The sequence below is a fragment of the Vombatus ursinus genome, unplaced genomic scaffold (assembly GCF_900497805.2).
Source record: "Vombatus ursinus unplaced genomic scaffold, bare-nosed wombat genome assembly UNPS02014770.1, whole genome shotgun sequence".
Taxonomy (NCBI): domain Eukaryota; kingdom Metazoa; phylum Chordata; class Mammalia; order Diprotodontia; family Vombatidae; genus Vombatus; species Vombatus ursinus.
The window spans coordinates 14,589,751-14,616,903 of NW_020954548.1; the positions used below are offsets into that span (position 1 = coordinate 14,589,751).

A 27,153-nucleotide genomic window follows, 5' to 3' on the forward strand; every position below is an offset into this window, starting at 1 on the left:
AGAGGGTAAAATAGAAAATGAAAGAATCCACACACAAAAAAAGAATCCACTGATCATCTCCTGAAAAAGATTCCAAAAGGAAAACTCCCAGGAATATTATAATCAAATTCCAGAGTTCCCAGATCAAGGAGAAAATATTGCAAGCAGCCAGAAAGAAACAATTCAAATGTTGTGGAAACACAATCAGGATAACACTAAATTTACCATCTTCTATATTAAGAGATTAGAGGGCTTGGAATATGATATTCCAGAGGTCAAAGGAGCTAGGATTATAACCAAGAATCGCCTACCCAGCAAAACTGAGTATAATCAATGAGGGGGAAAAATTGATATTTGATGACATGGAGGAATTTAATGCGTTCTTGAGAAAAAACCAGAGCTAAATAGAAAAATTGACTTTCAAATACAAGAGAATCATGAAAAGGTAACCAGGAAAGAGAAATCATAAGGGACTTAATAAAGTTGAACTGTTTACATTCCTACATGGAAAGATATTTATAATTCATGAGACCTTTCTCATTGTTAGGGTAGTTGGAGGGAATATATATTGACAGAGGGCAGAGAATGAGTTGAATATGAAGGGATAATATCTAAAAAATAAAATTAAGGGGTGAGAGAGAGGAATGTACTGGGAGAAGGAGAAAGGGAAAGGTAGAATGGGGCAAATTATCTAATATAAAAGAGGCAAGAGAAAGCTTTTACAGTGGAGGAAAAGAGGGGAGAGTTGAGAGGAGGGAATAACATACACACTCAATTCTTTATGGAAATCTATTTTACCATATAGGAAAGTAGGGAGGAAGCAGATAAGGGGGATGATAGAAGGGAGGGTAGATTGGGGGAGGAGGTAATCAGAAACAAACACTTTTAAGGAAGGGTAGGGTCAAAGGAGAAAATAGAATAAATGGGGGGGAGGATAGAATGGAGGGAAATATAGTTAGTCTTTTATAACATGACTATTTTGGAAGTGTTTTGTATGACTACACATGTATAGCCTATATCGAATTGCTTACCTTCTCCATGAGGGTGGGTGGGAGGGAGGAAGGGAGAGAATTTGAAACTCAGAGTTTTAAAAACAAATGTTAAAAATTGTTAGGCAGTGGGGTATAGAAATCTGTCTTACTCTACAGGAAAATAGAAGAGAAAGGGCATAAGATAAGGGGGAGATGAGAGAAGGGAGGGCAGATTGGGGGAAGGGGTAATCAGAATGCAGGCTGTCTTTGGGTGGGGGGAGGGGAGAGATGGGGAGAAAATTTGGAACTCAAAGTCTTGTGGAAGTGAATGTTGAAAACTAAAAATAAAAAAGTACAGAAAAAAACAACAAAAAATGGTTGGATGACTAAACCTAAAGAGAAGTCATTAATAATTCAAATGTCATCTTGGAAGGAGATCTCTGATGGAATGCCCTAGTTATTTGTGCTTGGCCCTGTGCTGTTTAACATTTTTTATCAGTGAGTTGGATAAAGACATAGGTTGCGTGCTTATCAGGAATATTATGTCTTTATTCAGAGATTCATGGCTCATCTTTCATTTTTACATTACACTTTTTTTCCTTCCAAAAGTACCATGTGATAGTTAAAAAATTAATGCAAATGAGCATGAATTTTATGCTACCTCTTCAGAAATCACTTGTATACTTCCGGGGATAATAAAATGAGGCTAAGAATCATTTTCCTAAATACCATATGAATTTGACCAACCAGCAAGTATTATTTATTAAGTACTCATTATGTGTTAGACATCACACTAAATACAGGTGATGCTAAATATAATAATGTACTGGGGAGATGGAGAATCATTTGTCATTTCAGCTTATATTTTTTATGTCTTATGACTCAAGACTAACAGACTAGAAGATATGGTTATGATTCAGGAAGATCTTCTCAGGCTAGAACATGGATTTGAGTTGAATAAGATGAAAAATGGCATATACTAAAAGTCTTAGTGAAGATTAAAACTTAAAATCATACTAAGACTTTGGGGGTATCTGTAAACATGTACAATGTATGAAAGATACATATAAAATCTTATACTTTTGAAGATGATTTTTCAATCCCAAGTACAAGGTGGGAGGGGTATGGCTAGATAGCAGTTTTGTTTGAAAAAAGGTCCGGAAATTTTAGTGAGTTGCAAGCTCAATATGAGTTAACAGTATGTATAATGATGGCAACCAACACAACCAATGTGATCTTGGGCCACATTAAGCATTAAAATAAAGAGGTGCTAGTCTGTTTGTACCATTCCCTGTTTAGACAACATCTGAAACGTGGTGTTCCATTCTGGGTGCACCATTGTAGTCAAGACATTGATAAGAGCACCCATTGGAGGGCACTTAGGAAGGTGACCTTGAACTCCTTCAACCAATGTGAGTTCATAGCTTTTCAGCAACTTACAGTTTTAGAGAGTTGCCTAGAGTACTGACTTGCCCACTAAATAAAGACTAGCTCAGGGTCACAAACAGCCAGTGTGTGTAAAAAATGGGACTTGAACCCAGAGACCTGGTCTCGAGGCTGTCATCTATCTATGTATCTGTCTGTCTGTCTTCTATACTACATTACTTTTCGTTATTGTGAACATATTTTAAAGATCTAAAGAAAATCCACATAAAAAAACTTGATGTTTTGCTATTTGTTGATGTTTCCCTTTGTGTATTCGGAATTTGTCTTGTGAGTTTTCTGTCTCTCCTGGGTTGACCTCTTGTACCTATCTTTCTGAATGCTTTGAAATCTGCTTTCTGAATTTCTAAACTACATGTCACACCATAAAGAGACGAGAAGAGAAACCTCATTCACAATTATGGCTAGGGCAGAATGATTTTATATTAAATACACATGTGTGATGTTAGTTTTTTCTGGTATTTGACCAGTAAGGTGACATGAAAAAGTCATTGAGTAGTGAGGATATTAGATAATTAATAGTATGATATGATATATGATATGATAAATTAAAATAATTTAATTACTGCATTTTACTCAATAATTGATTTTTTTCCCTCGCTGTTAAATATCAGTGTACTCTAATTATGGCAAACACACTGTATTTGTTTTCTTTTTCCAGGAAACCTTTGAAGATGCCTTTGAAAACTTCCCATTGTAAGTACATCGTATTTTTAAAAAAATGAATTTTATGTTGATTCTTTAAATTAATTTCTGCCTTTGCTCATGGTAATGGTTGCTGTGGTGGTGTAGGTAGGAATGGGAAGGAGTATTCATCTAATCCATAGTTTAAGACCTAGTTCTTTACAGAGTAGTGATATTTAAACAAAGAATTGTTTTGAAATACAGCATTCTCATTGTGTCAACTGTGTGAGAGACGCCTTTTACATTTTTTGTATAAGAAATCTTGGGTATATTTTTAAGAAAGAAAGAACAGCCCTGCTTGGCTGGGCTCCTTTTATTCTGTTTTTTGAGCATATTCAAGTTTGTCTACAGGGAAAGAGAAAAATTCTTTAATGCCACTGTCCTTTCTTTTTGTCTCTCCTTTTAATGTTTTCCCATTTCCTTTAGCCTCAAGTATGTCAAGTACAACTTTCCATGTTTCTATCCAAATTCTCCATGTCCCAATCCCGACTTTTATCTTCTAAATAGATAGCTTGTGTAAAGATCTCTCCTTGATGAAATTTATCTCTTAACTATGTAGAATCATCTTTGGTTAACTTTCATTTTCAGTTCTCATCAGGTGACCTGGGATCATGTTCCTGCCCTCTGTGCCACCTTATGACTTTGAACAAGTGACCTTAGCCTTTCTGCGCTTTAGGTTCTTTATTTGCATGAGATAAAAGGGTGGAGCTGAATCAGGAATTCTTATCCTAGGTCTCTGGATCCTAAATTGTTTGTGTATAAACTCCAAGGGGTCTGTGAACTTGGATGAGAAAAAATATATTTATTCATTTTCACCACCTCTAACTGAAACTTAGCATTTCTTCAATTATAAATATAGGCAACCAACATGATTCTGTGAAGGTCTCCATAGGCTTCACTAAACTGCCAAAGGGGGTATATGACAAAAAAGTTAAGAGCTCATAAGCTAGATGTCTGAAGTCTTCCTTCCCTAAATCCCACAGTAAGTCTGTGTATCTGTGGGTGTATATAGGCCTGGAGCACATTTCCAATGATGACTTTAATGCAGAGTGGTATATGAAACACCACCTGTCCTAGGCAGCTCAGGAAGCACAGTAATCCAGATTGCACAAATGATTGTCCTGACAGGATTAAGTGGATTATAAAAGAATAGGTTTACTTAGCTAATAAGGCTTCAAGTGCTGAATACGGAAAAGGATCTATGTTGATAGTTCTAGTTCAGTTGAATGCCACTTCCTCCTTCAGTCTACTTTTTCCCCACGTAGGTAACATTGACAGGTGTGGCCATTGGGTCACACAGGGCTGGCATGCTGTGGGAGGACTGTCAAGCATGAGGAGGCACAGAGCCCCCTGTGCTGGTGGTTTCATATGTTGGGGCACTGATAGATACTATGTCACCAAGCCAAAGCCTTAAGTTACATAGGAAACAAAGAAACCTTTATGCTCTTGATGACCTAAGTGGATGATATAAGGGTGCTGTGTATCAGCATCACTTTATTCTCTGTCCCTTGTAATCCTATCTACTCTATAGGCGAGGGACTTCCAATCTGAAATTTTGTCCTCACCAAAGCCTAGAAATTTCCCCCTCAAATGTTGACCATTTCCTCAGATCTGTCCATTGCCTATCACAACACAGAGGACATAAATAATTAAAAGGTAGACTGCTCATGTAGCAAAAATGAGGGGAAAACAGATGGAGACCCTGAAATTTGTTTGAAATATTAAAAGGGCCAGAGAAAGGTTTTTATTGTATTTGATAGATTCTTTATGGAGAATTTATGAAAAGCCAGACAAGAACCATACAAAATGTGTGTGGTGTAGACTAGTAAAGTGAATACCTAAATTAGCAAGATCATGGATCCATTAAAGCATATATACTCTTTACTTTTGCCAGAATTCAATCTGTTTTCATGATTTATACTCTCCTTATTTTGATTTCTGAAACGCAAGCAAAAAAAAAAACAAACAAAAGAACAACCCTGAACAGTCAAAATAAATGTTACAGTTCATGTATTTTATTTATAACCGAGGTTCTCACTTAAATCCTTTGCTCTAATTTGAACACAATTCTATTAGTGCTAGTAATTTTTTTTCAGGTTATAGCAGATTAGCTATGGCAAATTAAAGGGTTGAGGACTACTAGAAAGAAACAGATGCTCTGACAAGAAGAAGGAAGTGACAGTTGAGAACAAGTAAAGAGATCATAGATCTGGAGCTGTGTGGCACTGAAAGAAGTCATCCCGTCCAAATCCTTCATTTGACAGATAAATAAATTGAGGCCTAGGGAAGTTAAGTGACTTGCCTAATGTAATAAGTGGCAGATGTGAGATTTGTAGTAATAGAGTAAATAGAGCTGAAAGTTAGGCCCCTATTTGACAGATCTTTTATGCCTAACATGTAACGTGTTTATTCTGAATCTTCATTTTTTTGTATTGAAGAATAAGATTGTTTTGGTCCTTAGCAGCCCATCTCGGTTGATGTCTCTGAATAGCCAGCTAATTTCAGCCTTAGCCTATTCTAGATTTGAGCCATAACACACCCACTGGCTTTTGATTAGAATGCTTGGGAGTAGGTTCTGATTATTAGGGTGACGTTTGGGAGGGAGCATAAGATTGAAGTCTTGGAATGAACTGTCTCTTATGCTGAGCCAAAATTCCTGATTCCTATGGTTTGGTAGTCCGTGGTCAAGTGGGTAATAAAGATGGGAGGATATATGAATGCCAGTGCTAGAATACTCCTGGTAGAGGGGTATTCTTGGAAAGTTTTGAAACAGAGGAAGATTATGAGCCTCCTAAAACCTGGGTGCCTTAATGAGAAAGGGGGGAAAATTATAAAAATAGCCTTAAAAATTAAAAAAAAATCACAGCAGTTTTGCAAATTCAGTGTAGGGACAAACAGCCTTCCATAACTCAGTAACCCTTGAAGTTATCAGTGTTGCAATCTATTTTGATAGTTGATGTTTCTTCATGATGCCCTTGAATCAACAAGGAACAGACAGTTCATTATACTGTGCTGCAGAAGAGAGGAAAGTATGCCACATTTTAGAAGAATTTACATCCAGAAAGGTCTTTATAAATGTTGATACTTAAAAGGCATAAATTTCATTTATCTGGAAAATATGGTGCATGTCTCATTTCCTATTGATTTGAGATAAATTACTATATAAAAAAGTTGTTCCTCAAGTAACTTTCCTTTCCTATTATTGGAAAAGAATTATCTCCTTTGTTTCCATGTACTTTTCCTCTGTTGATTTTTTAATTAAAATTTTAGCTTGAATGGATCAGGTAACTTGCCCATGTTCCCATAACTTGGCACAATGGCAGAGCCAGGATTTGAACTGTTGTCTTCAGATAACAAATCTGTTGCCCATTCTGTAACACTGTGCCTTTCTCTCTCCCTTTTTCTTTCTGTCACGAAAGGTGAAAAAAGACTTAATTTTTATTCAGTTGCTTCTAGCTGATTTCCTTATTATTCATTTTAATTGAACATAATGTTATATGATTTAAAATTGCTCATATCTTGGGTGTCATTCATATCTTAGTTTTCTCATCTATAGAATGGAGATAAAATTTCCAACTCTGCATACAAAGTGTAATAAAGTCTTAAGTTGTTGTGTGGTTCAAATAAGATAATTTACATATGAAATTGCTTTGAAAACTGTATTCCTACTCATAGGGATCTGTGATCTTATTGACCTGGGAGTTTTTGCCAGTAATGGAGATTGCAGCCCATCCATGTCAACTTACCACTTGTCTGCCTCTACACACACACACACACACACACACACACACGTGTATATGCACACACACATATGCACTAACATACACGCACTCATATCTGCCTTTCCATAAGTTATATTCTGATGTGTCATAGTTGCTGTGGGCGTTACCATTAATTCTCAAAGGCCACAGCAATGGATCATAGTCTGACAAATTTTACTATGTTGGGAAGACTTCATATACAGTCCCCAGCAATAGTCTTTGCATGTTTTCCAAGGATCCTTTTAGCTAAGTGCAAAGAAGCTCATCACCAGTAACAGTAGACCGGTCATTTGTTGGTGAATTCTTTGGATGAAGTGTAATACATCTCATGATACGGCATCTATTTTTGAAGTTACAGGATTGTTGAATAAGGGAATTGGTTTTATGTTGTAACTTGTATGACTGGTTTTAAGTAAAACTTCAGTTAAAGTTAATACAGACTATTTCCTGAAATAGACATTTCAAGGGGTGGAGCAGTTGATAATTTGGGGAATGCATGTGTGTACATGTGTGCGTGTGTGTGTGTGTGTGTGTGTGTGTGTGTATGTGTGTGTGTGTAGTTTTGGGAGGTAAGGAGAGAAGGGACTGGATGTCAGTTTGAATTTCTCTATTTTCTGGGTTCTAGGGACAGCTTTAATTGTGTGTGATAGTTCTTTTTATCCCCTTTCAGCTTTGGGTACTATAGAGTATGCTTTAGCATAAGCATCATGAAAGCTGAACTGGGTTTGGGAAACTTGAATTAAAGATGAGGTTTGAAAGTTTAGACACTTCCTAAATAAGCCTGGGTAATTTTATTTTATGCACATTTCTAGCTCTTATTCCCTGGTGTGTTATTTCTGAATTTATATGTATTCTGTATTCCTTATGAATAAACCCAAGAAAACATCTTTCTGTGGTTCAGCATGTGTAAGAAAGGAATGAATGGCAGAATTAACGTCTTTATGGTGGCGGTGGCAGAATAGGAAAAGATAAGTAGAGATTAGATGTGGTAGGTCTTTGTACTGAGGGGGTTAAAGTGGCCCAGAGGCCAAGAAGGTCAGGATCCTTGATTCCTTGACTTGGGGTTCTGAGATCAGAGAAGGGAATACTCTGGGGCCATGGGCAAAGGAGCTTCTGGACTGGTTTCAAGGAGAAGTTGGAATCTACCATGGTTTAGTTCAGCCCATATGGGTTGCGACCCACAGTTTAAGAAGTGCCGCAAGGGTCACCCGTGGAAAAAAGCTTAAGAAGCCCTGGTTTAGCTGATCAAGGAAGCAGTGTACTGGCGGAGCCCTAGATTTGGAGTCAGGATCTGGGTTTGAATTCTTTCTACTTTGCTTACCTACCACTTGTATGTCACTTCATCTCATCTTTAAAATGAGATGGTTGGACCAGATGATCGCTAAAGAGTCCTTTCTAGCTCTAAATCATTATAGGATCTTAGGTTGACCCAACACCAGATATACATGCTTTTTCTAGTCTCAAACTGTAAACCAGTGGTGTCAAACTCAAGTAGAAATGGGGCCACTAATCTGCATATTGACTTAGTTTTAAAATACAATGTTTTTTAAGCTTTATTGTGTTTTTATTTATTTTGTTAAATATTTCCCAATTGCATTTTAATCTGGTTTGGTCCTCACTGGAGTGTTTTTGTCTGCATGTTTGACACCTCTGCTGTAAACTATTTCTCATGACTCATCTTCATGGACTGTGGTTATGGTAAATAGAATCAGCTATCTGCTACTGAGGGCACGTGGTGTCTCACAAGCAGGAAGTACATCAGTAGGCTGGTATGGGAAGGGAGGAATGGGTTTTGATTGTTATTCCTTGCAATGAATTAGGAAAATGGTAATGAGCCAGTGGGTATTGAGAATTCAAAGACTGCAAGCCTTAGATCAAGAGAGCAGTCCTAGAGAACAGAAGCCTTTTTGTTCTATGTTCTAGTTTTATGCTTCCTGCTCCATGAGCAACAGTAAAAATTGACAGGTACAATGCCAAGGAGTAGCTAGGGAGAAGGAAAGCCCTATTGGTTCTGGTCGAGCTTATCCTAGAGTAGGAATGAAAGGCACTAAACTTATCTAGGACTTTCTACCATCAAAAGGCTGGATTTAAAGATTTTAATATGTGATGAGAACTCAACCTAAGATACTTTCCTCTAACCCTACTGGATCTTTCATTCTTATATGAAAAATGGGATTTGATATACAATTTTGCTTTTGGCTAATTTTTCTGAGATACAGCTCTTCTTTATATCTAAAAATAAAAATCCCAAGTAGAAATGCTCTCAGTATTCTCTCTACCATAATTATAAAATAATGAAGTTTCATTTTGTATTTAAAAATAAAATTGTAATATGTGTAACTCTGATATGACATGGTATAATCCATGTGTGCAGTTAGCCTCTGCTCAGAAACTATTTAAAGTACCGACTGCCATTATATTTGTTTTGAAATACTAATTTTAAGGCCTCAATGAATGTGAGAGGACGTAGAAACCTGACTGAGAATATGAATTTAATAAATTGAATGTGGTTACATAAAAGCACACCTTTTAATACTATGTCAATAAAGACAATTTTGCTGAAAAAAGTTAACTAGGAGAAAAGAGTAAAAATTTTATTTTGATCCTCTATTAAAATTGCTAATCTTTTTATTAAAATTCAAATTTATATTAATTTTTGGGAACTTCATCCTCTTAGGAAATAATGTTGTTGCAGTATAGGATGTGGAAGGGCAGTTGGGGACCTACCAAAAATAGATAAGCTATGGTCTTTAGGTTTTTAAGCTCCCTGCAAAAACTTTACAGTCTAATAGGAAGAAATAAGATTTATATATGGATATATATAAAAATATTATACTAGTTAGGATGTAGTGAGCGTGTAAGAAAGGTATAAAGTAATAGAGCAGTTAAGGAAGAAATCACTTTCAAATGGGGGGATCTGGGAATGCCTTTATTGGGGAGGAATTGTTTGTTTGTTTTTTGCTAGGCAGTGGGGTTACACAGCTCGGGAGTGTTTTGTGCCTGAGGCCAGATTTGAACTCAGGTCCTCCTGAGTCCAGGTCCAGTGCTCTATCCACCGCACCACCTAGCTGCCCCAGGGAAAGTAGCATTTGAATTGGTTCTTGGAGGATAGGTATGCTGTAGTTTAATGGAGGTCAATCATTAAAAAATTATTAAGTGTTTACTATGTGCCAGATACTGTGATAGGTGTTGGGAGTACAAATCAATTAACCAAAAAACATTTATTGAGGACCTACAATGTGCCCTAGTTGCTGAGGATAAAAATACAAAGAATGAAATTATCTTTCTCACAGAGTTTATATTCTAATGACAGAACCAGTAACTACATATATAAATATATAGAATAAATATATAGTTGTTAAGTATAAGGTAGTCGAGGGGATCAGGAAAGGCTTCTTTTAGAATGTGGTGCTGAAGCAGTGTCTTAAGGGAAGAGGACAATGTGAGGAAGTACATTCCAGGTATGATGTGAAAATGATTGAGTCTCTGCCCTCAAGAAGCTTATAGTCTATATATAGATATGGACAAGTCGTAACTTCTGAATCTGTTTCATCATCTATAAAGTGAGAGTAATAGTACTGTATTATATACCTCACACTGTGTCATGGTGAAAGTACTTTGCAAAGTGCTAATTATAGCTCTAGAAATGTGAGCTATTATTATTATTGCTACTACTCTTATCATCATCATTATTTCATTCTTATGAGACTTCATCTCTTTTGGATGATGTTCAGATAGAAATAGTTCTGGGACAAGTCACTACCCTTCTATTGTTTTTTACTTAATATTCTATGAACTTTTCTAATAGGTTGCTAAAATGATTGATTTTACTAGTTGAATAAAACTATTCATCTTTTGTAGATATACTGAAAGTGTCAAATTTTAGTTGGTACAACTCCAGAAGTAGAAGGATGACATGCATCTCATCTTGTTCCTACATAATTTTGATTTCCTCTTTCTGGGTCCTCATATGCTGACAACTTTTTATTCCATGTAGCTTGGAGATTGAATATTTGGCATGGCAGCACCTCCTCAAGTTTTTATGGATCAATGCTATGTGTAGGTGATTGTGGCAACAGTTTGTTCTGTGATAATGATGTAATTCTAGTGTAGTTTGTTGGTTGAGTTCTCCAAAATATTTAGAGCTCTTTGTTGTATGGGGACTTGTTATCAGTCCGTGAAAGATGGTTTACTTTTGGTATTTAATTGTAGCTACCAGGTCATATCTTTGCTATTATAATAAGTGCAAAAATTTTACAGCCTGCAGTTATGTTTTTACACAATTTTTACCTTTTTCTTACAAAATTTTCATTAATCACTAAGTCTGGATTCCTTATATATAACCCTTCAGTAAAATCTGGTAGCAGTGACCTCATCTTGAATTGACACCATAACTCCTTCCTCCTTTTCCAAGAACAAATCCTCATGACAGGCTCTTGATTAGCTCCAGTTTGTCCTGTATATATCTTATTGTACATAGTTGTTTGGGCGTTGTTTCCCCCATAGTTGTTTGCATAGTCTCCTTGAGAGCAAGGACTGTCTTTTATAGCTCCAATTCTTATTAGAACAGTGCTTGGCGGGTGGTTAAAAAAATTCTTATACGGAGTGATTCAGCCATTTTTTTTGATGTTTTGTCAACATTGTTGGCTGCATTCATGTGAATTTTGCACAGTCAGGGCCTTTGGGTTCCATTTTGGGATTTTAGCTATTTCATTTGCTCCATCTGGAGTCAAAGAACTTTAGGTTATATTTGACAAATGCAGTGGCTTGGACCTGTCGGCAAACACCTGTTGTCAGTGTTTACTATGGTGAAGTCATGTGTGCTTGTTCCAAAAGTATTTCTGTAGGTTTTTGACATGTTTGTGATGTTCTCTGAGAGTGTCTATGAATCTTTTAACTTGTTTTTGACAAGAAAGTGTTCATCTTTTTATTGCTTTCTTAAGGTAAAAGGTAATAACATATTGTTAATATTGTATGGATTTTTGTTAAGACATTTTCCAAAACTGTTATTGTTCATTTTATTGTTCAGAAAGTATACATTGAAATGGATATTAGGTAAATATTAATTGCTTTAAATGTGTTTCTATTTAGCTTTGATTTCAGAATACTAATTAATTTTTTTAACGTTTAGCAGTGGTTTTCTCCTTGATAGTTTTGTTCCTAAGAAGTGTGGAGACTAGGGTTTTTGTAAATATCACCTTTGTCATTGATTCAGTAGCTTGAAGCCTTCAGTCTCCATCTTTTCCTTTACATATGTTAAAAATTTTGTACTTACTGAGTCCAAATAATGATGTTTTTATATCAGTGGAGAAAGATTCCACGAGTTGAAAGAAGTCTTGCTTTTGTTGTTGTTGTTACTGTTAATTGTTATTATTAACAAAATGAATTTTCTCCCTAAAATGATCTAATTTTATAGTTTCTTTGGCTTTGTATACAAATACTACCTCCTCAATTAGAGCTTTCCCATATTGCTGGAAAGATTTTTTCCCTAGTTAACTTTTTTCTAATTCTAACTCCATTGATTTTGTTTGTGTAGAAACTTTTAAATTTTATGTAATCAAAATTGCCCTTTTTATCTCCCTGTGATTCTCCTTGTTTGGTCATGGACTTTTCACATATGAAAAACTTCTTCCTTGCTTCTCAAATTTGTTTATAATATTACCTGTTATGTCCTATACCATGTATTTGTTTGGAGCTCATTGTGGTTCATGTTCTAAATTTAACTTCTGCCAGACTGTTTTACAGTTTTCCCAGGAGTTCTTGTCAAATATTTAGTCTTTACCAACAGCAGTTGGAGTTTGCAAGTTTGACTAGCACTGTACTATTACTTTGGCAGTTGTGTAAAGGATGGTGTTGAAAGGGGAGAGACTTGAGGCAGTTCTAATATTAATAATAATAGCTCACATTTATACAGTGCTTTTTAGTTTACGAAGTACTTTTTCCATAGTAACCCAATGAGAGAGGGAATGCAAGTATTGTTAAACCCATTTTATAGATGAGGAAACTGTGATTCTATGAAGTGAATTAGCTATGGACGTATGACAAAGAAGTGTTGGAGCCTCAATTTAAACCCAGGTCTCCTGACTCAAATTCAGTTCTCTTAGCCATGAAAGATGGTATAAGGGCTTGATCTATGGTGGTGATGGTAAGAGTGGAAAATACTTTACAGAGTTAAGGCATATTTGGATGTGAAAAGTAGGGAAAAAGCAGAGATGACTTGGAGAATCCAAACCTGGGGCTAGGAGATTGGTGGAATAAAGTTAGGAGGAAGTATGTAGCTCTTTCTAGGGGAGGAGGAAAAGATGAGTTAAATTTTGGAAATATTGAATTTTAAGTACTTCTGGGACATTCAGGTATAGGACATGAATAGAAATCCTATAAATGTGTAAGGTTTTGTTCCTGAGATGTCTAGAACTAAGAACGTGTTGCTTCTTTCCATTTGTGGCATTTTCCTAACATTTTGTGAGACATGAATTTTTCCTTAATTCTAGAGGTTGTATCAGCAGAAATTTGCCAGGTGATATCAAGCTGTAAGAGTGAATTTTAAAAGCTTTGTACCATAGATTTAAGATGTTTTCTCCCCCATGTGGAAAAAAAAGGAAAAGCTATATAGACAAAGGTGTTTATAGCAGCCTTATTTTTTATTGTGGATCCTCTTCGCCTTTCCCTCTACCCCACCAGGGAAGAAAACCACTGGGGATTGGCTCATCCAATTAAATTGAATAAATTCTCAAAATAAAATATGAAATGATATGAAACAAAGTATAAATAAATCAGTATATACTCTTGTTCAGTACAGTATATACGGTACTGAAGGGAATATAAATATATGGAGTTGAATGAAACAAAAGAAAACTAAAGGGGACATTAAAAAGAATTTAAAAATATTTACCCACATTAAAATGTTAAGTTAAATGTACAGTTGAGTTCATCTATTCAGTCACAAAGTTTTAAAAATTGGTGTTAAGTTTAATATAAAAGATTAATCATGATGAAATTTTAAGAAGTGATTAGCAGCGAAGTCCTGAGTTTCATTTTTATCTCCACTGCTCTCATTTTAACCCTATTTTGCATTTCAGGGTTAGTTAGATGCATGGTGTTTGGGTCTGGAGGGGGGAGTTTTTGCCAGATTTTTGCACCTGGTATTTATATCTGAATTCTGTAAATGATAGTCAAGTCACAAAACTCATTGAAAAGCTCAGAGTAAACAGGATAGAGAAGAGCAATCTATTTTCAAAATACAAAAAGAAGAATGTGCCATCCTCCCAGCAGACTGGTCTGCTCTTTACATTGGAGGGTTCTTGTTTGTTTACCTTTGATTAGAACGTCTTGAGTGGGTATTGTCTCCTGCCTCCTTCCTACATTTTTGTTAGTAGGGAAAATCCAAACCTCTTTATTAGTCCTTATAATTCAAGTGAGTTTGTATTAGTCAAACATCCCATAGATTGCTGTAAAACGTTTTATTGTTAAGGCAGCACACCTTTTATTTTTATTATTATTATTATTATTATTTTTTTGGCCAGGCAGCGGGGTTAAGTGACTTACCCATGGTCACACAGCTAGTAGGTGTCAAGTGTGTGAGGGCGGATTTGAACTCAGATCTTCCTGAGTCCAGGGCCAGTGTTCAAGTACAGGGTCAGTGCTCTATCCACTGTGCCACCTGGCTGCCCCTATCCTGCTCTCTTAAGGTCAGCAAAATCTACATACTAATGTACTTAACTGGAGTATGGGATTATTGGGAAAAACACTGGCTTTCTAGTCAGAAGACCTCCAGTTCACTACTAAATATCTATGTGGTCTTTATCTGAAAAATGAGGGTGTTAGGTTGGATGATCTTTAAAGGAACCTTCTGGCTTCAAACCCTTTGCTTAATGGTCAGTCCATGTCCTATGTCCTTTCTATTGATGCTGGCTCACTGTACTGTTTTTGTAATGTGACCCACCACCTACTAGTCATGTTTCTTAAAAGCCTTTCCAATCAATTAACGTATTTTTTGTGGCATTTGTTCATTTAGACTTTACACAAAAATAAATGAGTCATGAAAAAACTATATGTATAAACCATCACATGTGCCTAGATATTTACCTCTTTTGCTTTCTAATTTCACACACACAAAAAAAGGAGATTGATAACTGTTTTCCCCCTTAATAGTTTTTCTACTCCTCCCCCATCCTTTATGGTAATTTCCAATTAGTTAACTTGAAAATGCTTCATTGAACTTCAGTTTTAAAATCCAAGGCATATGTATTTTTCTCGTCTGTATTTCCCTCCTGCTAGTTAAGCAGTGATGGATTAGAATTAGGCTGCAGTACAGATTGGAAAAAATCTCCCAGCATCCTCTTCCTGCTGAGACATCAGCTATACAGCAGAAACGGTAGCTTCCACTACAGCTGACATTTCTTTAAATTTTGATATGGAGCATTCTGCGATATTGTAAGCTGCTTCTGCTTTATAAACTCTTCATTTTTATTTTGAAATTTTGCTTGATAATCATTCAGCCTTATGGACATCAATGGACAAAGCAGAAACTGAATTTTCTTTGTCTTTTTTGCTGGCTTGAAAATATCTGCTGGGTCAGAGGGGAAGAAAGACATCTTAATAGTGGGACTGTATTCATTCATTCCTTTAAAGTTATTGCTACTGCAAATCTGTAAGTATATTTTAACATCATTTTAGCAGCTTCTGAAGCCATTATTATACTGTCCTCATTGTGTCTGTGGTAGACTCTTTACAAAATAATTTTATGTCCTTTTACATCTGTGGTTTTAGGTTTGCATTTTGATTTAGAACATACTTCTATATTCTTTTCCTTGTTCACTTATTTTTATTTTTTACTAAGGGCAAGCCTTGAGCTCTGAGCTAACAGAATTTCTTGCCACTTGCTGTCTGTGATTTAATCCTCCAGGATGCTGAAGCTGGGTTTCAGCTACTGCAAGGTATGCATTTAGGGATGCTGAGACTTTGGCCATAGAACAATAGCAGCATAAGGATGGCTCACTTCACATTTCCTGTGACTAGCTCGGGTATTTTGCCATTTATGTTGTTAGATTTTTTGTGTTTGTGTAATTAAAACCTTCATGAAAGAAAAAAGTAAGCAAAAGTAGTGTGCCCTTTTAAAAGAGCATTGCTAGTAATAGAGTTTAATTTCAGAAAACAGTTAGTTGCTATTCTCCTTTGTAGCTGATTGCAGTGAATTGGAGTTTAAAAAAAAGTGGCCTTTGCATTACTACTCATTTCTAATTGTGTCTCTGAATCAGTGCCAGCTTTCTATGGCGCATTCCTACAATCATAAACATTTGGCCTGATTCATTGTGTCCTCCTTGCTGACTGTGATACACCCATTTTTTTTTTTTACTTCTGAAGATTTTGAGGAAAAATAGATAAGTATTATATTTAAGTTATTATCTATTGTATTAAATTATATAATCTAAGTTATTAACATTGTATAGGAAATGATACATCATGTAGTAGAAAGATTTGAAATCTGAGGAGCCAGGTTCTAGTCTTGCCTCTCATTTACTACTGTATGACCTTGGGAAAGTTAGTTCCTTTCCCTGTGTCTCTGTTTCTTCATATGTAGCATGTGGGATTTGGACTAAATGATTTTTAAGGATTACCTTCTGGCCCTGAACCCTGTGATTTGACATTGACTTTTCCTCGTGTTCTCTTTGTTAAATTGTCTTTGCCCTGGTTTCTCTTTTTGTGGCATATGTAGAAAACCAGCTGTATGTTTTGATGGCTAATCTTGGTCTTTTACCTTTTTTTAAAAAATGTCAGTTGAATTATTTACAAAAGTTGTCCTGTTGAAATTTCAGTGGTCAAAATACTTAAAAATACCACCTGGTAGCATTGTCAATGCCAAATGCGTTTGACTTGCACTGACATATTTTGCTAGTTTTTTGGTGCCAGTATTTTGTTTGGCTTACTTAGGTGTAAATTTTTTGGGGGTTCCCTTACCTCCCAGAGTTAAAACAGCTGCTGTTTTTATTTTTGAAGCAATTTTGTCATACCTTAAATGCTGCCACTTTGAATTTAGCATTGAAGAATTCAGGAATAGACAGACCCTGACCTATAAACACCCAAATTACTGGTGATCCACTGATACAAATGATTGCCACCCACTAAGCTTTATATATAACCTTCCTACTCTTAATCCAGGTTTCCCCTTCCTCCACATGTCCTTTGCAAAAATCAGAAACTTTGACAGGATGTGTGGGCTCAGAAGTAGAGAAAGAGGAGCCACATTGTTCAGTACAGTGCAGATTAAGGGAGCTGACCCTGGTGGTAGAGCCAGATTTTGCTGAGGACTGTTTGAATCTCTCCTTTTTTTTTAGGTTATAGTGGTAAAACTCAGCTCATTAGAGATTCCTTGGGGTTAACAAATATTCTCTTTTACAAATTCAAATAGTCTCGGAGGTTTAAGGAGCTGAAATGAATTAGTCCAAGGAGATTATTTTGTCTAACACCTAGTTAGGATCGACTGTACTGTGATAAGTGGGGGTAGAAAGTGGTTAATTTTGAAATATGTGGAACACCTTAAGAGGGAAATAGGGTGTACCTGAGTAGGATGTGAGAGTGTGATGAACAAAAAAGGTTGTGGTTCTCAGGAAGGGGCCAGGCAGCACATGCTGGAGATAAACTTAACTTTTTTCAAAGATTTGCTAGGGCCACTCAACCCGGGAAATGGGGAGGAAGCTTCTTTCCCCACCCCACCCCCTTCTTCTCTTGTTTCCAGCACCCAGATCTCAGACTGGTATTATATAGTTCAGCTATATTTTGGGTTAAAATGACACTTACCGCTGTCCTAGGAAATTACCTTTTAAAATGTTGCTTCTGGGGGACAGCTAGGTGGTGCAGTACATAGAGCACTGGCCCTGGAGTCAGGAGGACCTGAGTTCAAATTCAGCCTTAGACACATAATACTTAACTAGCTGTGTGACTCTGGGCAAGTCACTTAACCCCAGTTGCCTCACCAAAAGAAAAAAAAAAAAAGGAGACAGTAAAATGCTGTTTCTGTGGGAAAATTTATTCTGATGTTCCACAAAACTAATTTGCATTAGAAGATAAGCTTCTTGAAGGCAGGGGTTGATTTTTGCTTTTCTTTGTATACTCATTGTTTAGCACAGTGCTTGGCACTTGGTAAATGTTTAATAAGTGTTTGCTGGAAGCCTTTCCCAGTAATTCTGGTGCCTTCCCTCTATTCATTATTTCCTTTTCATCCTGTATATAGCTTGTTTGTACATAGTTGGTAACATGTTTTCTCCCGCCATTAGATTGTGAGCTCCTCCAGGGCAGGAGGAGTCTTGCTTTTTTTTTTGTATCCCCAGTCCTTAGTACAATGCCTGGCACATAGTTGCTTAATAAATACTTATTCACTGACTGAGTGACTGAAAAGCTTTAACACAACTAGTTAAGTGGATTGCTGGTTTTCAAAATTATTTTTGCATTTATTAAAAAAAAAATTTCTCTTTCATTGTGTTGTAGTAGAAAGAACGTGGGATTTGAGTCCAAACCCTTCTCTACACTTTGGAAAATCTTAAAAAAGAGGGAGATGAACTAGATGACCTAAATTTCTTATCCCCTTACCCCAATAAACTTAACTTTTTTCAAAGATTTGCTAGGGCCACTCAACCCCAACTTACTGGTAACAACACCTTCAACACCATAGGTGCTACTTACTTTGCTTACCCTTTATACCCTTTATCCTCTACCAGCTTTTGCATATTTTTATGTATTAATATCTCAGCAAATTTTTGTGGAGATGATGCTGAAAACTTCATGCTTAAAAACATCATATCACCTACCTTAGGTATTGCTTTAAATATAAAAAATGTCTTAAAATCACTTTGGAATTTAGAATAATGGAAAGGGGATCACTTTTTTGTCCCCTCACATAGACCTTGTATGAGCCTATTCTTGTGTCCATGTATCCCCCTGGAGAATGATTCTTGAGAGCACAGTCTGTTGTCTTTTTCTTTGTATCCCCAGGGACTTGTACATAGTAGGTGTTTAACAAATTATTGTTTGAATTGAATTCAAAATAGAGTGTAAGACAAAGCTCTGTGGCACCTCCCTAGAGGCATCCCAAGTTGTCGTGGTACCAATCAAACAAAAATAAAATGAATATAGTGGTTTAGCTTTGTGAATTCACTTAACTGTGTTTACAAAGAGAGGCAAAAAACAACCCTAGTATACATAAAAATTGAAGATAATCAAAAGAGGGAAGGTATTGACATTAAGAGGTATCAGGGAAGGCTTCTTGTACAAAGTGGGACTTTAGCTAAGAATGAAGGAACTCAGGGAAGCTAGGAGGCAGAGATAAGGATCCTGGGAGAGAGTTCTATGCATGGGGGGTAGCTAAATAATACAGAGTAGGGAGATGGATTGTCTTGTGCAAGGAATACTCAGGAAGCCAGTGGCTTTGGATGGCAGGGTACTTGGGGGGAGTAAAGTGTAAAAAAAGATTGGAAAGCTTGGAAGGAGCCACATTATGAAAGGTTTTAAAAGCTGAACAGGAGTCAAAGATGACACCTAGGTTGCAAGCCTGGGTGACTGGATGGTGGTACTTTATACAGTAATAGTGAAGTTAGGAAGAGGGAAGGGTTTTGGGGAAAATACATCGAGTTTAGTTTTGGACCCTGGTGAGCTTAAGATGGCTAGGAGACATCCAGTTTAAGTTGTCCAGCAGGCAATTGGAGATGTGAATCTAGAGGTCAGGAAAGAGGACTGGACAAATAAATTTGAGAATCATATCCATACATGTGATAATTGTCTCCATGGGGAACTGATGAGATCATCAAGTGAAATAGTATAGAGGGAGAAGAGATGAGGGCCTGGGGCAGAAACTTGGGTTAATGGCCATGACCTGGATGAAGATTCAGCAAAGAAAAAGAGAAAAAGTTGGTCAGACAGGAAGAGAATCAGGAGAGATTGTTGTCACAAAAAAAGAGAGAATAGGACATCAGAGATAATAGTTAAAGGCTTTAGAGAGGTCAAGAAAGATGAGGATTGAGAAAAGGCCATTAGATTTGGCAATTATGAGATCATTGGTATCTTTGGACAGAGCAGTTTTAGTTGGATGAAGAGGTTAGAAGTCAAAATGCAGAAAATGAAGAGACTAAGCAGAAAGGAAGCAGAGGCATCACCTGCAGATGAAGCCTTTAGCTTAGTGCTATGCTTGCTTCTTCACTTTGTCAGGTACGTCTAAGCAGAGGAGTTTTTGGTAGGAGGAGAAGAGGATGTAGAAAGTCAGGGAGCAAGGGGAAGCAGCTGAGAGAGATTGCCAGAGAACAGTGAGGGTGGTGTGGGCAGTGGTAGCTTTGTCTTTCCTGGGGAATGATCTGATTCTCAGTAACTATAAATCACATATATGAGTGTGCCATTTCTGGTGATTTTTATATAAATTTGTCAAAGAGATAATAGTAATGCTGTACTCTGACTTTTAGGCATGTCTTCCAGAGACACTCTAATTTAAAATTATTCTAATATCTAAGCATTTCTAGCTTAGAGAGATTTCTAAAGTGTGATAGTTCCCCTATACCTACCCTCTGATGTATTTCTACCTGGAGACAATTTGAAGTAACATTTATAGGAATCTTGAACAAGGAAGAGGTCATAAAATGTTAAAATATAGTTTTGGGTTAATAATCCAAAACAGTAGTTACTACTCAGTTCCTTCCTGGACAGTTTATTTCAAGGATTGAAAAAGGTCTCTTCCATGCTGAGCAATATCTGCATCATTCTTCTTGAATGTAGAAAGAAAGGTGAGTAATGTTGCCATCACTTCCAGGGATGGGAAAAGAGGAAACTATCCTTTGACAAATGTATAGCTCAGCATTTGGGGATGGTAGTGACAGAGTGGTGAACACAATGATATGAAATAGACAAGAAGTGATCTTTCTTCAAAGTTTACCTATTATCCATTTCCTAAAGAAAGACACTTTATTCTCAGCCTATTAACCACATTTCTAAAGGGGCCTGGGTATGGATAGGGAGGTGTCTGTAAAGGGTCTCTATACCAGAGAAAATATTTCTTAATATTTGCCTTTTACTAAAAAGGAGGTTTTTATTATATTTTCACACACTGAAAGTTTTTCCAAGATAAACTTTCATAATTGCTAATATGAATGGTTTATATCTCTAAGGGTATTTTAAAGTTTTTGAGTATTTTAAAGTTTTAGGGATTACCATCTTACTCAAAATTAACTTAAATAAAATAAACTTAAAGGGTTTAAAAAGTGCTTTTCTTACAATAACCTCCTTGTGTATATAGCTCCTCCCACCATTCAGTAGATGAGGAAACTGAGGCCCAGAGAAGTAAAATGATTTGCCCATTCAGCTCCATTCCCTTCTCTGACCATCAGCCTCACTTGGCCAACTAACTGTCTATTGGACATTTCCAAGTGGATGTGTCAGAGACATCTCAAACTTGACTAGTCCAAAATAAAACTTCTTATTTTCATCCCCCAAACCCAATTCTCTTCCAGACTGATCTCTTTCCATAGCAAGTACTGCAAGTCTGCCAGTGTCTCTGGTTTATTATCTTTAACTCCTCTCTCCTTCAGTTCACATTGAATCAGTTGTCAAATCTTGCTATTTCTACCTCTACAACATTTCCCAAATCCATCCCCTTACCTCTCTTCACAGAGCTACCACCTTAGTTCAGGCCCCCCTCATCACCCCCTAGCTAGATTATTTATTGCAAGATCCTCCTGGTTTCTGCCCTTGCAAGTCTTTCTCTACTCCCATCTATCCTCCACACGACTTCCAAAGTGATTTTACTTAAGCACAGATCTGACCATGTCACTTCCCTACTCAGTGAAACTCCAGTGGTTCTCTGTGGCTTCCAGGATAGAACAGATGGATATTCCCCTGTTTAGCAGTTAAAGCCCTTTACAACCTTCTTTGTACAGTGTTTCCCCTCCTGCACTCTGTGATTTAGACAGACTGATATTCTGTTTGCTCCTCACAGGGCACGTTGTCTTTGTGCCTTTCCATTGGCCTTCCTCAAGGTTGGAATGCATTCTTTCCTCACTTCCATTTCAGAAAATCACTGTTTTAGAAGTGCAGCTACAGGGCCATCTTCTGTATGAAACCTTTCTTGATGATTTCCAAATGCTAGTGCTTCTCTTCCTTAACTTTCATACTCAGATGAATCTAGGATCTCATTTATTTGGAAGTTCCCACCAGGGATGCAAGTTGTAATCCTTTCATGCCTGTCCATTCTATATTTATCCAAGTTTTCCCAGAAGTTGGCTATAAGGTTTCTGCCTAACCCTCTGGAGGCCTTCCTCTCTTTCTCCTAAATTGCAAAGGGACCAGTAAAGCACTTTGGCTGTCTACCTATAATTTCCTTTGTTCTTTGCAATGTGATTTCCATCTTTTCTTCTTATCATACAGTTCCCTGATGTTGTCCTTTATTTTTGTTGTTCTTCAGAGTTCACCATTGGTTATATGTTACAACCTCCTCGCATGTAACATGCATGGGTTGCCATAGTTTAAAAAAAAACACACATGTACAAAAATATTTATAGCAGCTCTTATTGTGGTGGCAAAAAATTGGAAATAGAGGGGATACCCATCGATTGGGGAATGGCTGAACAAGTTGTGGTATATGAATATAATAGAATATTATTGTGCTGTAAGAATGATAAGCAGGCAGAGTTCAGAAAAACCTGGAAAGACTCCAGTAGGGGTATGATACCAAATAAATTTTGAGTCTACTCTTAAGAGAACATGGGAGAAAATAAAGATAAGCTGATTAGGTGGAAGATGAAACTAATATACCTTGCAGTTAAGAGTAAATTTAAGAGTTAAGATTGAATTGTGTAGGAAATGGATGGGGTTTCTGAGCCAATGACCTAAAGCTGTGTTACTATGAGTAAAGCTTTTGAGTTTTAAGGTAGTTCTTATAATAGAAGTGACCTAAGTGCATTGACAGAAGCATTCACTGAAAACGAACACTCTAGATGAAGACAGTTTCCTAATGTGTAATTTATTCAAGGCCAATTATTAGTGTATATTTTTTCTAAATATCAGCATGGTATTTAGAAAAAATGCACCTTTAATTTCTGATCATGAGGGCAGCTCAGTGGCAAATGGATAGAGCCCTGAAACTGGAGTTGGGAAGACCTGAGTTCATATTGCACCTCAGACACCTGTGTGACTCTGGCCAAGAAGTTCAACCTTTCTCAGCCTCAGTTTCCTCATCTTTAAAATGAGTATAATAACAGTAAGTATCAAATGAGTTAACATATGTAAAGAATTTTGCAAACCTTAAAGCACAACACAAATGTATCATTATCACTACTAACAACAAGCCTTGTACCCTTTTTTTAAATATTATTTTATTTTCTGCTCAATTACATGTTAGGAAAATTTTTAGCATTCATTTTTACAAAATTTTGAGTTCCAAATGTTTCTCCCTATCTCCTTCCCCTCCCCTTTTCTGAAAATGGTAGGCAGTTTGATATAGTTTATACATGTGCTATCATGTAAAAATATTTCCTTATTAGATACAGTTGTGAAAGAAGAAACAGATCAAAAGGGAGAAAAAAAAACGAGAAAGAATAAAGTAATTCAGAGTCTGTCAGTTCTTTATCTGGATGTGGATAGCATTTTTCTATGTGAGTGCTTTGTATTTGTCTTGGATCATTGTGTTGCTGAGAAGAGCTGAGTCATTCGTAGTTGATCATCGCACAGTGTTGCTGATACTGTGTACAGTGTTTTCCTGGTTCTGCTTATTTTACTTTGTATTAGTATGTACACGTCTTTCCAAGGTTTTCTGAAATCTGCCTGTTCATCATTTCTTATTGCATAATAGTATTCCTTTACATTCATATACCTGAGCTTGTTAAGCTACTCTCCAATTTATGGGCCTCCCTTCAATTTCCAATATTTTGCCATCATGGAAAGCATCTACTCTTTCTAAAGGAGAATTTTCCTTTTTTTTTTTTTTTTTTTTGGTGAGGCATTTGGGGTTAAGTGACTTGCCCAGGGTCGCACAGCTAGTAAGTGTCAAGTGCCTGAGTCTGGATTTGAACACAAGTCCTCCTGACTCTCAGGCCAGAGCCCTATCCACTGTGCCACCTAGCTGCCCCAAAAGGAGAATTTTCAATGATTTCTCTTTCATATACAACTCTATATATGAATGCACGTGGTTTCTAGAGGCTTTGGACGTGTAGTGGGAAGACATAGGCATCAAAGATCTTTTTTTTTGGTCTGTGGTTGACTTTATGTTACCGAAGGTAGACCCTTCTACCTTGTGGGCCTCAATAATTTTCTTCTTTCCTTCCTTCCTTCCTTCCTTCCAAGTGACTTGCCCAGGGTCACACAGTAAGGCTGGATTTAAACTCAGGTCCTCTTGACTCCAGGGCCAGTGCTATACCCATTGTACCACTTAACTGCCATCTGTGAAATGAGAGAATTGGACTTGGATTATCCTCAAGGTCCTTTCTGGTTCTAACAGCCTGTAATTCTTTTTTTCTTGTGACTTCCAATAGGTCCTCAAATATTTGTTCAAACTGGACTTGTTGAATTCTATGTCAATGCATCCTGTATCCTCTGACTCTCCACCCTTTCTTAGACATCTCTTTGAAAAACTTCTCTACCTTCATTTCCTCTTCTTTTACTTTTCAACGCTTTGCAGTATGGCTTCTGAACTCATCACTCAATTGAAGCTTCTCTTTTCAAAGTTAGCAGTTATCTTTTAATTGCCAAATCTAATAGTCTTTTCTCAGTCCTAGTCCTTTTTTTTAAATTTTTAGGCAGTTGGGGTTAAGTGACTTGCCCAGGGTCACACAGCTAGTAAGTGTCAAGTATTTGATCTGAGGCTAGATTTGAACTCAGGTCCTCCTGACTTAAGGGTTGGTGCTCTATCCACACACCACCTAGCTGCCCTAGTCCTAGTTCTTCTTGACCTATCTCTTGTTTTGACACCGTAGACTACTTTCTTCTGGATATTTTTACTTTCTGACTTTTAATGACCTGGCTCACCTTTTACTTAACTGTTTATTCTGTCTCCTTTGTTGGCTTATTCATATCTTGCCCCTCTTTGGGTGTTCCACAGAGTTCTTCCCTATGCCCTTTGTTCTATATGTTCTTTCTCTCTTGGAAAAATCATAAGCTTCCTAGGGATTTAAATTTCATGTCTACTGTGGAAAAAGCTTTATTTTATTAGTTGGGTAACTTATTAATAATTATAGTTTAAATCTAACTTTATGTGACAAAAGATTGTTTGAACCTAGAATGTTACCTTGACCTCAGTAATTTTGCAGGAATGCCAGAGATGACTGCAAGGAATTTTGGTTCCTCCAAGTCCTGTATCCACCCAAAAAATGTTTTAGCTCTTCCCAAACATGTGTTTTGGGTTGCCATTGTGTTTTGGCTTTGCCCAAATTTTATTGAATGTTTATATTTACTGATAATTTGCTTTCAAGTTGCCCTCTCTGGTGCTTTGTAAGTGGGTACCCTTGTCTTAATTCTAGATATAATGTAAACCCCACAGAGCCTAAATCTCCCATACCCTTTCTGACTTGCTGTCTTCTGCCAAAAAACCTAATCAATTTCTTTCTAGAACTATTTCAGATTTTGGGATTTTGTTTTCATGAATGACACTATGCAGATAATTTCCAGATCTATATCCCAGACCACTCTTAGCCCCACTCGCTGTTGCTCTGTATCACAAATTGTCTTTTGGATATTTCAAACTGGATGGCTTGGAGAGTTTAAACTCAAAATATCCCCAAATATCCCAAACTGAACTCATTATCTTTTGCCCTAAGCCAGAGGTTCCCAAACTTATTTGGCCTACCACCCCCTTTTGTTTTTCTTTTTTTCTTAAATGGAAATGTAGTCTATTTGTATAAAATTATTAAGAACCGGCTGGGCTGCCTGTTAACTTCTTTTTCTGAATGGACATCTGGGCAACAGCTTTCTGTGCTTCATCTGCAGCATCAGGGGAGGCTGGTGGATACCATCAGATGGTAGATTCAACCAGTTCTTTTGCTCTAATTCTACAGTGGTTGCTTTCAAAAACTTGTACCTCTTCTTTTTCAGGCTTTTTACCATCTTCTTTTGATTGAATAGATCTATTTTAATCTCAACTCCAGAAAGGGTCTCCATTGCTTGAATCCTCGATTCTTTTATCCCCATGAGAGCCCCCTCGGGCCAAGCCTCTACCAGGAACTGTAGACGGACTTTTTCTTGGGGCTTGAACATCATTGGGCTGGTTAGAGTCTTCTCCAACAGGCTGGTTGTTCGTGGTGCCCTCAGGACATGGCCAAGAGCAGAGGAAAGACTTCCTGCCCCGTTTTAAAAAAAAAATTGCTCAGTGTCCCCTTGGAATCTTTAACCCTTTAACTTTTTTTTAATTGTGTCATTTCAAAAAAAAATGTTAAAAGAAAGACGCATCTTAAATTTAATAATTTATCATAAATTTGTGGGTTTTTCCCTGCATTGAAATGTTGATAATGCAATATTGTGTCATGTAACTGTATGGTATCACATTATAAACAGGTTGTTACACACACATTCCTGTCTATGCATTATGCATGCTGGACTTCCCAACAATGCCCAGCTTTCTCCCTTGCCAACACTGCTTGTTAAGACCTGTTGGGGAACTTGACCACTGATCGGTTATAATTTGTATTTTGTGTATTTATTTGGAAAATAATGTAATCACGGCAACTTTAACTGTTACATAACAGATGAAACATGTACGCAGTTTTTTCAACATTTTCTTCTTTTCTTTCCTTATGCTTCCACCGCCCCCTTATTTTTATTCAACAACCTCCAATTGCACTTGAGGCTACTACCCTGCCCCCCTGGATCTTTCCAGCGTCCTCCAAGGGGCCCACTTTGGGAACCTCTGCAATCCCTCTTCTCTTCTAAACTTCACTATTAGTCTCCATATTTGCAATTTTGGGATTATCCTGGGTTGGGGAAGACCCTCTTTGTAATTGAATGGGTTTATAATCCTGGAGGCAGGAATTAGGTCAGGATTGGGAAGGGAATGAAGGCTGGCCTTGACCTCTCCAGAAAATGGAGACTTCAGGAGCAACTCATCAGTGGGAGAGGAGGGCAGGCCTTACAGGCTGATGTCCCTAGTTGAGGAGGACCTAGATGTTGAAGGTAGTTCCAGGATAAAACCTCGTGATACGGAAATCTGGAAGCCAGGGATAGGACCAGGAGAAGAGTGTTTTCGTGAACTGGTGCCACTTTTACTCTTAGCTTTATGTCATCCTGTTCTCCTTCATTCGTTCTCTATTCCAGCTAGAGCATGTACTCTGTTTCTAGAACACTCCGTGTGCTTTTCT

At 37.1% G+C, this 27,153-nt stretch overlaps 1 protein-coding gene across 2 annotated transcripts in view; it reads left to right on the forward strand.

Annotated features, from left to right (window-relative positions):
• The window catches only part of TTC39B (tetratricopeptide repeat domain 39B), a 133,283-nt gene that overhangs the window by 51,184 nt on the left and 54,946 nt on the right, over window positions 1-27,153 (forward strand). For both annotated transcript variants that reach the window (XM_027863193.1, XM_027863194.1), the window contains exon 2: window positions 3,055-3,089. In XM_027863193.1, coding sequence (XP_027718994.1) covers window positions 3,055-3,089 — 35 coding nt within the window. The remainder of the gene's footprint in view (window positions 1-3,054; window positions 3,090-27,153) is intronic.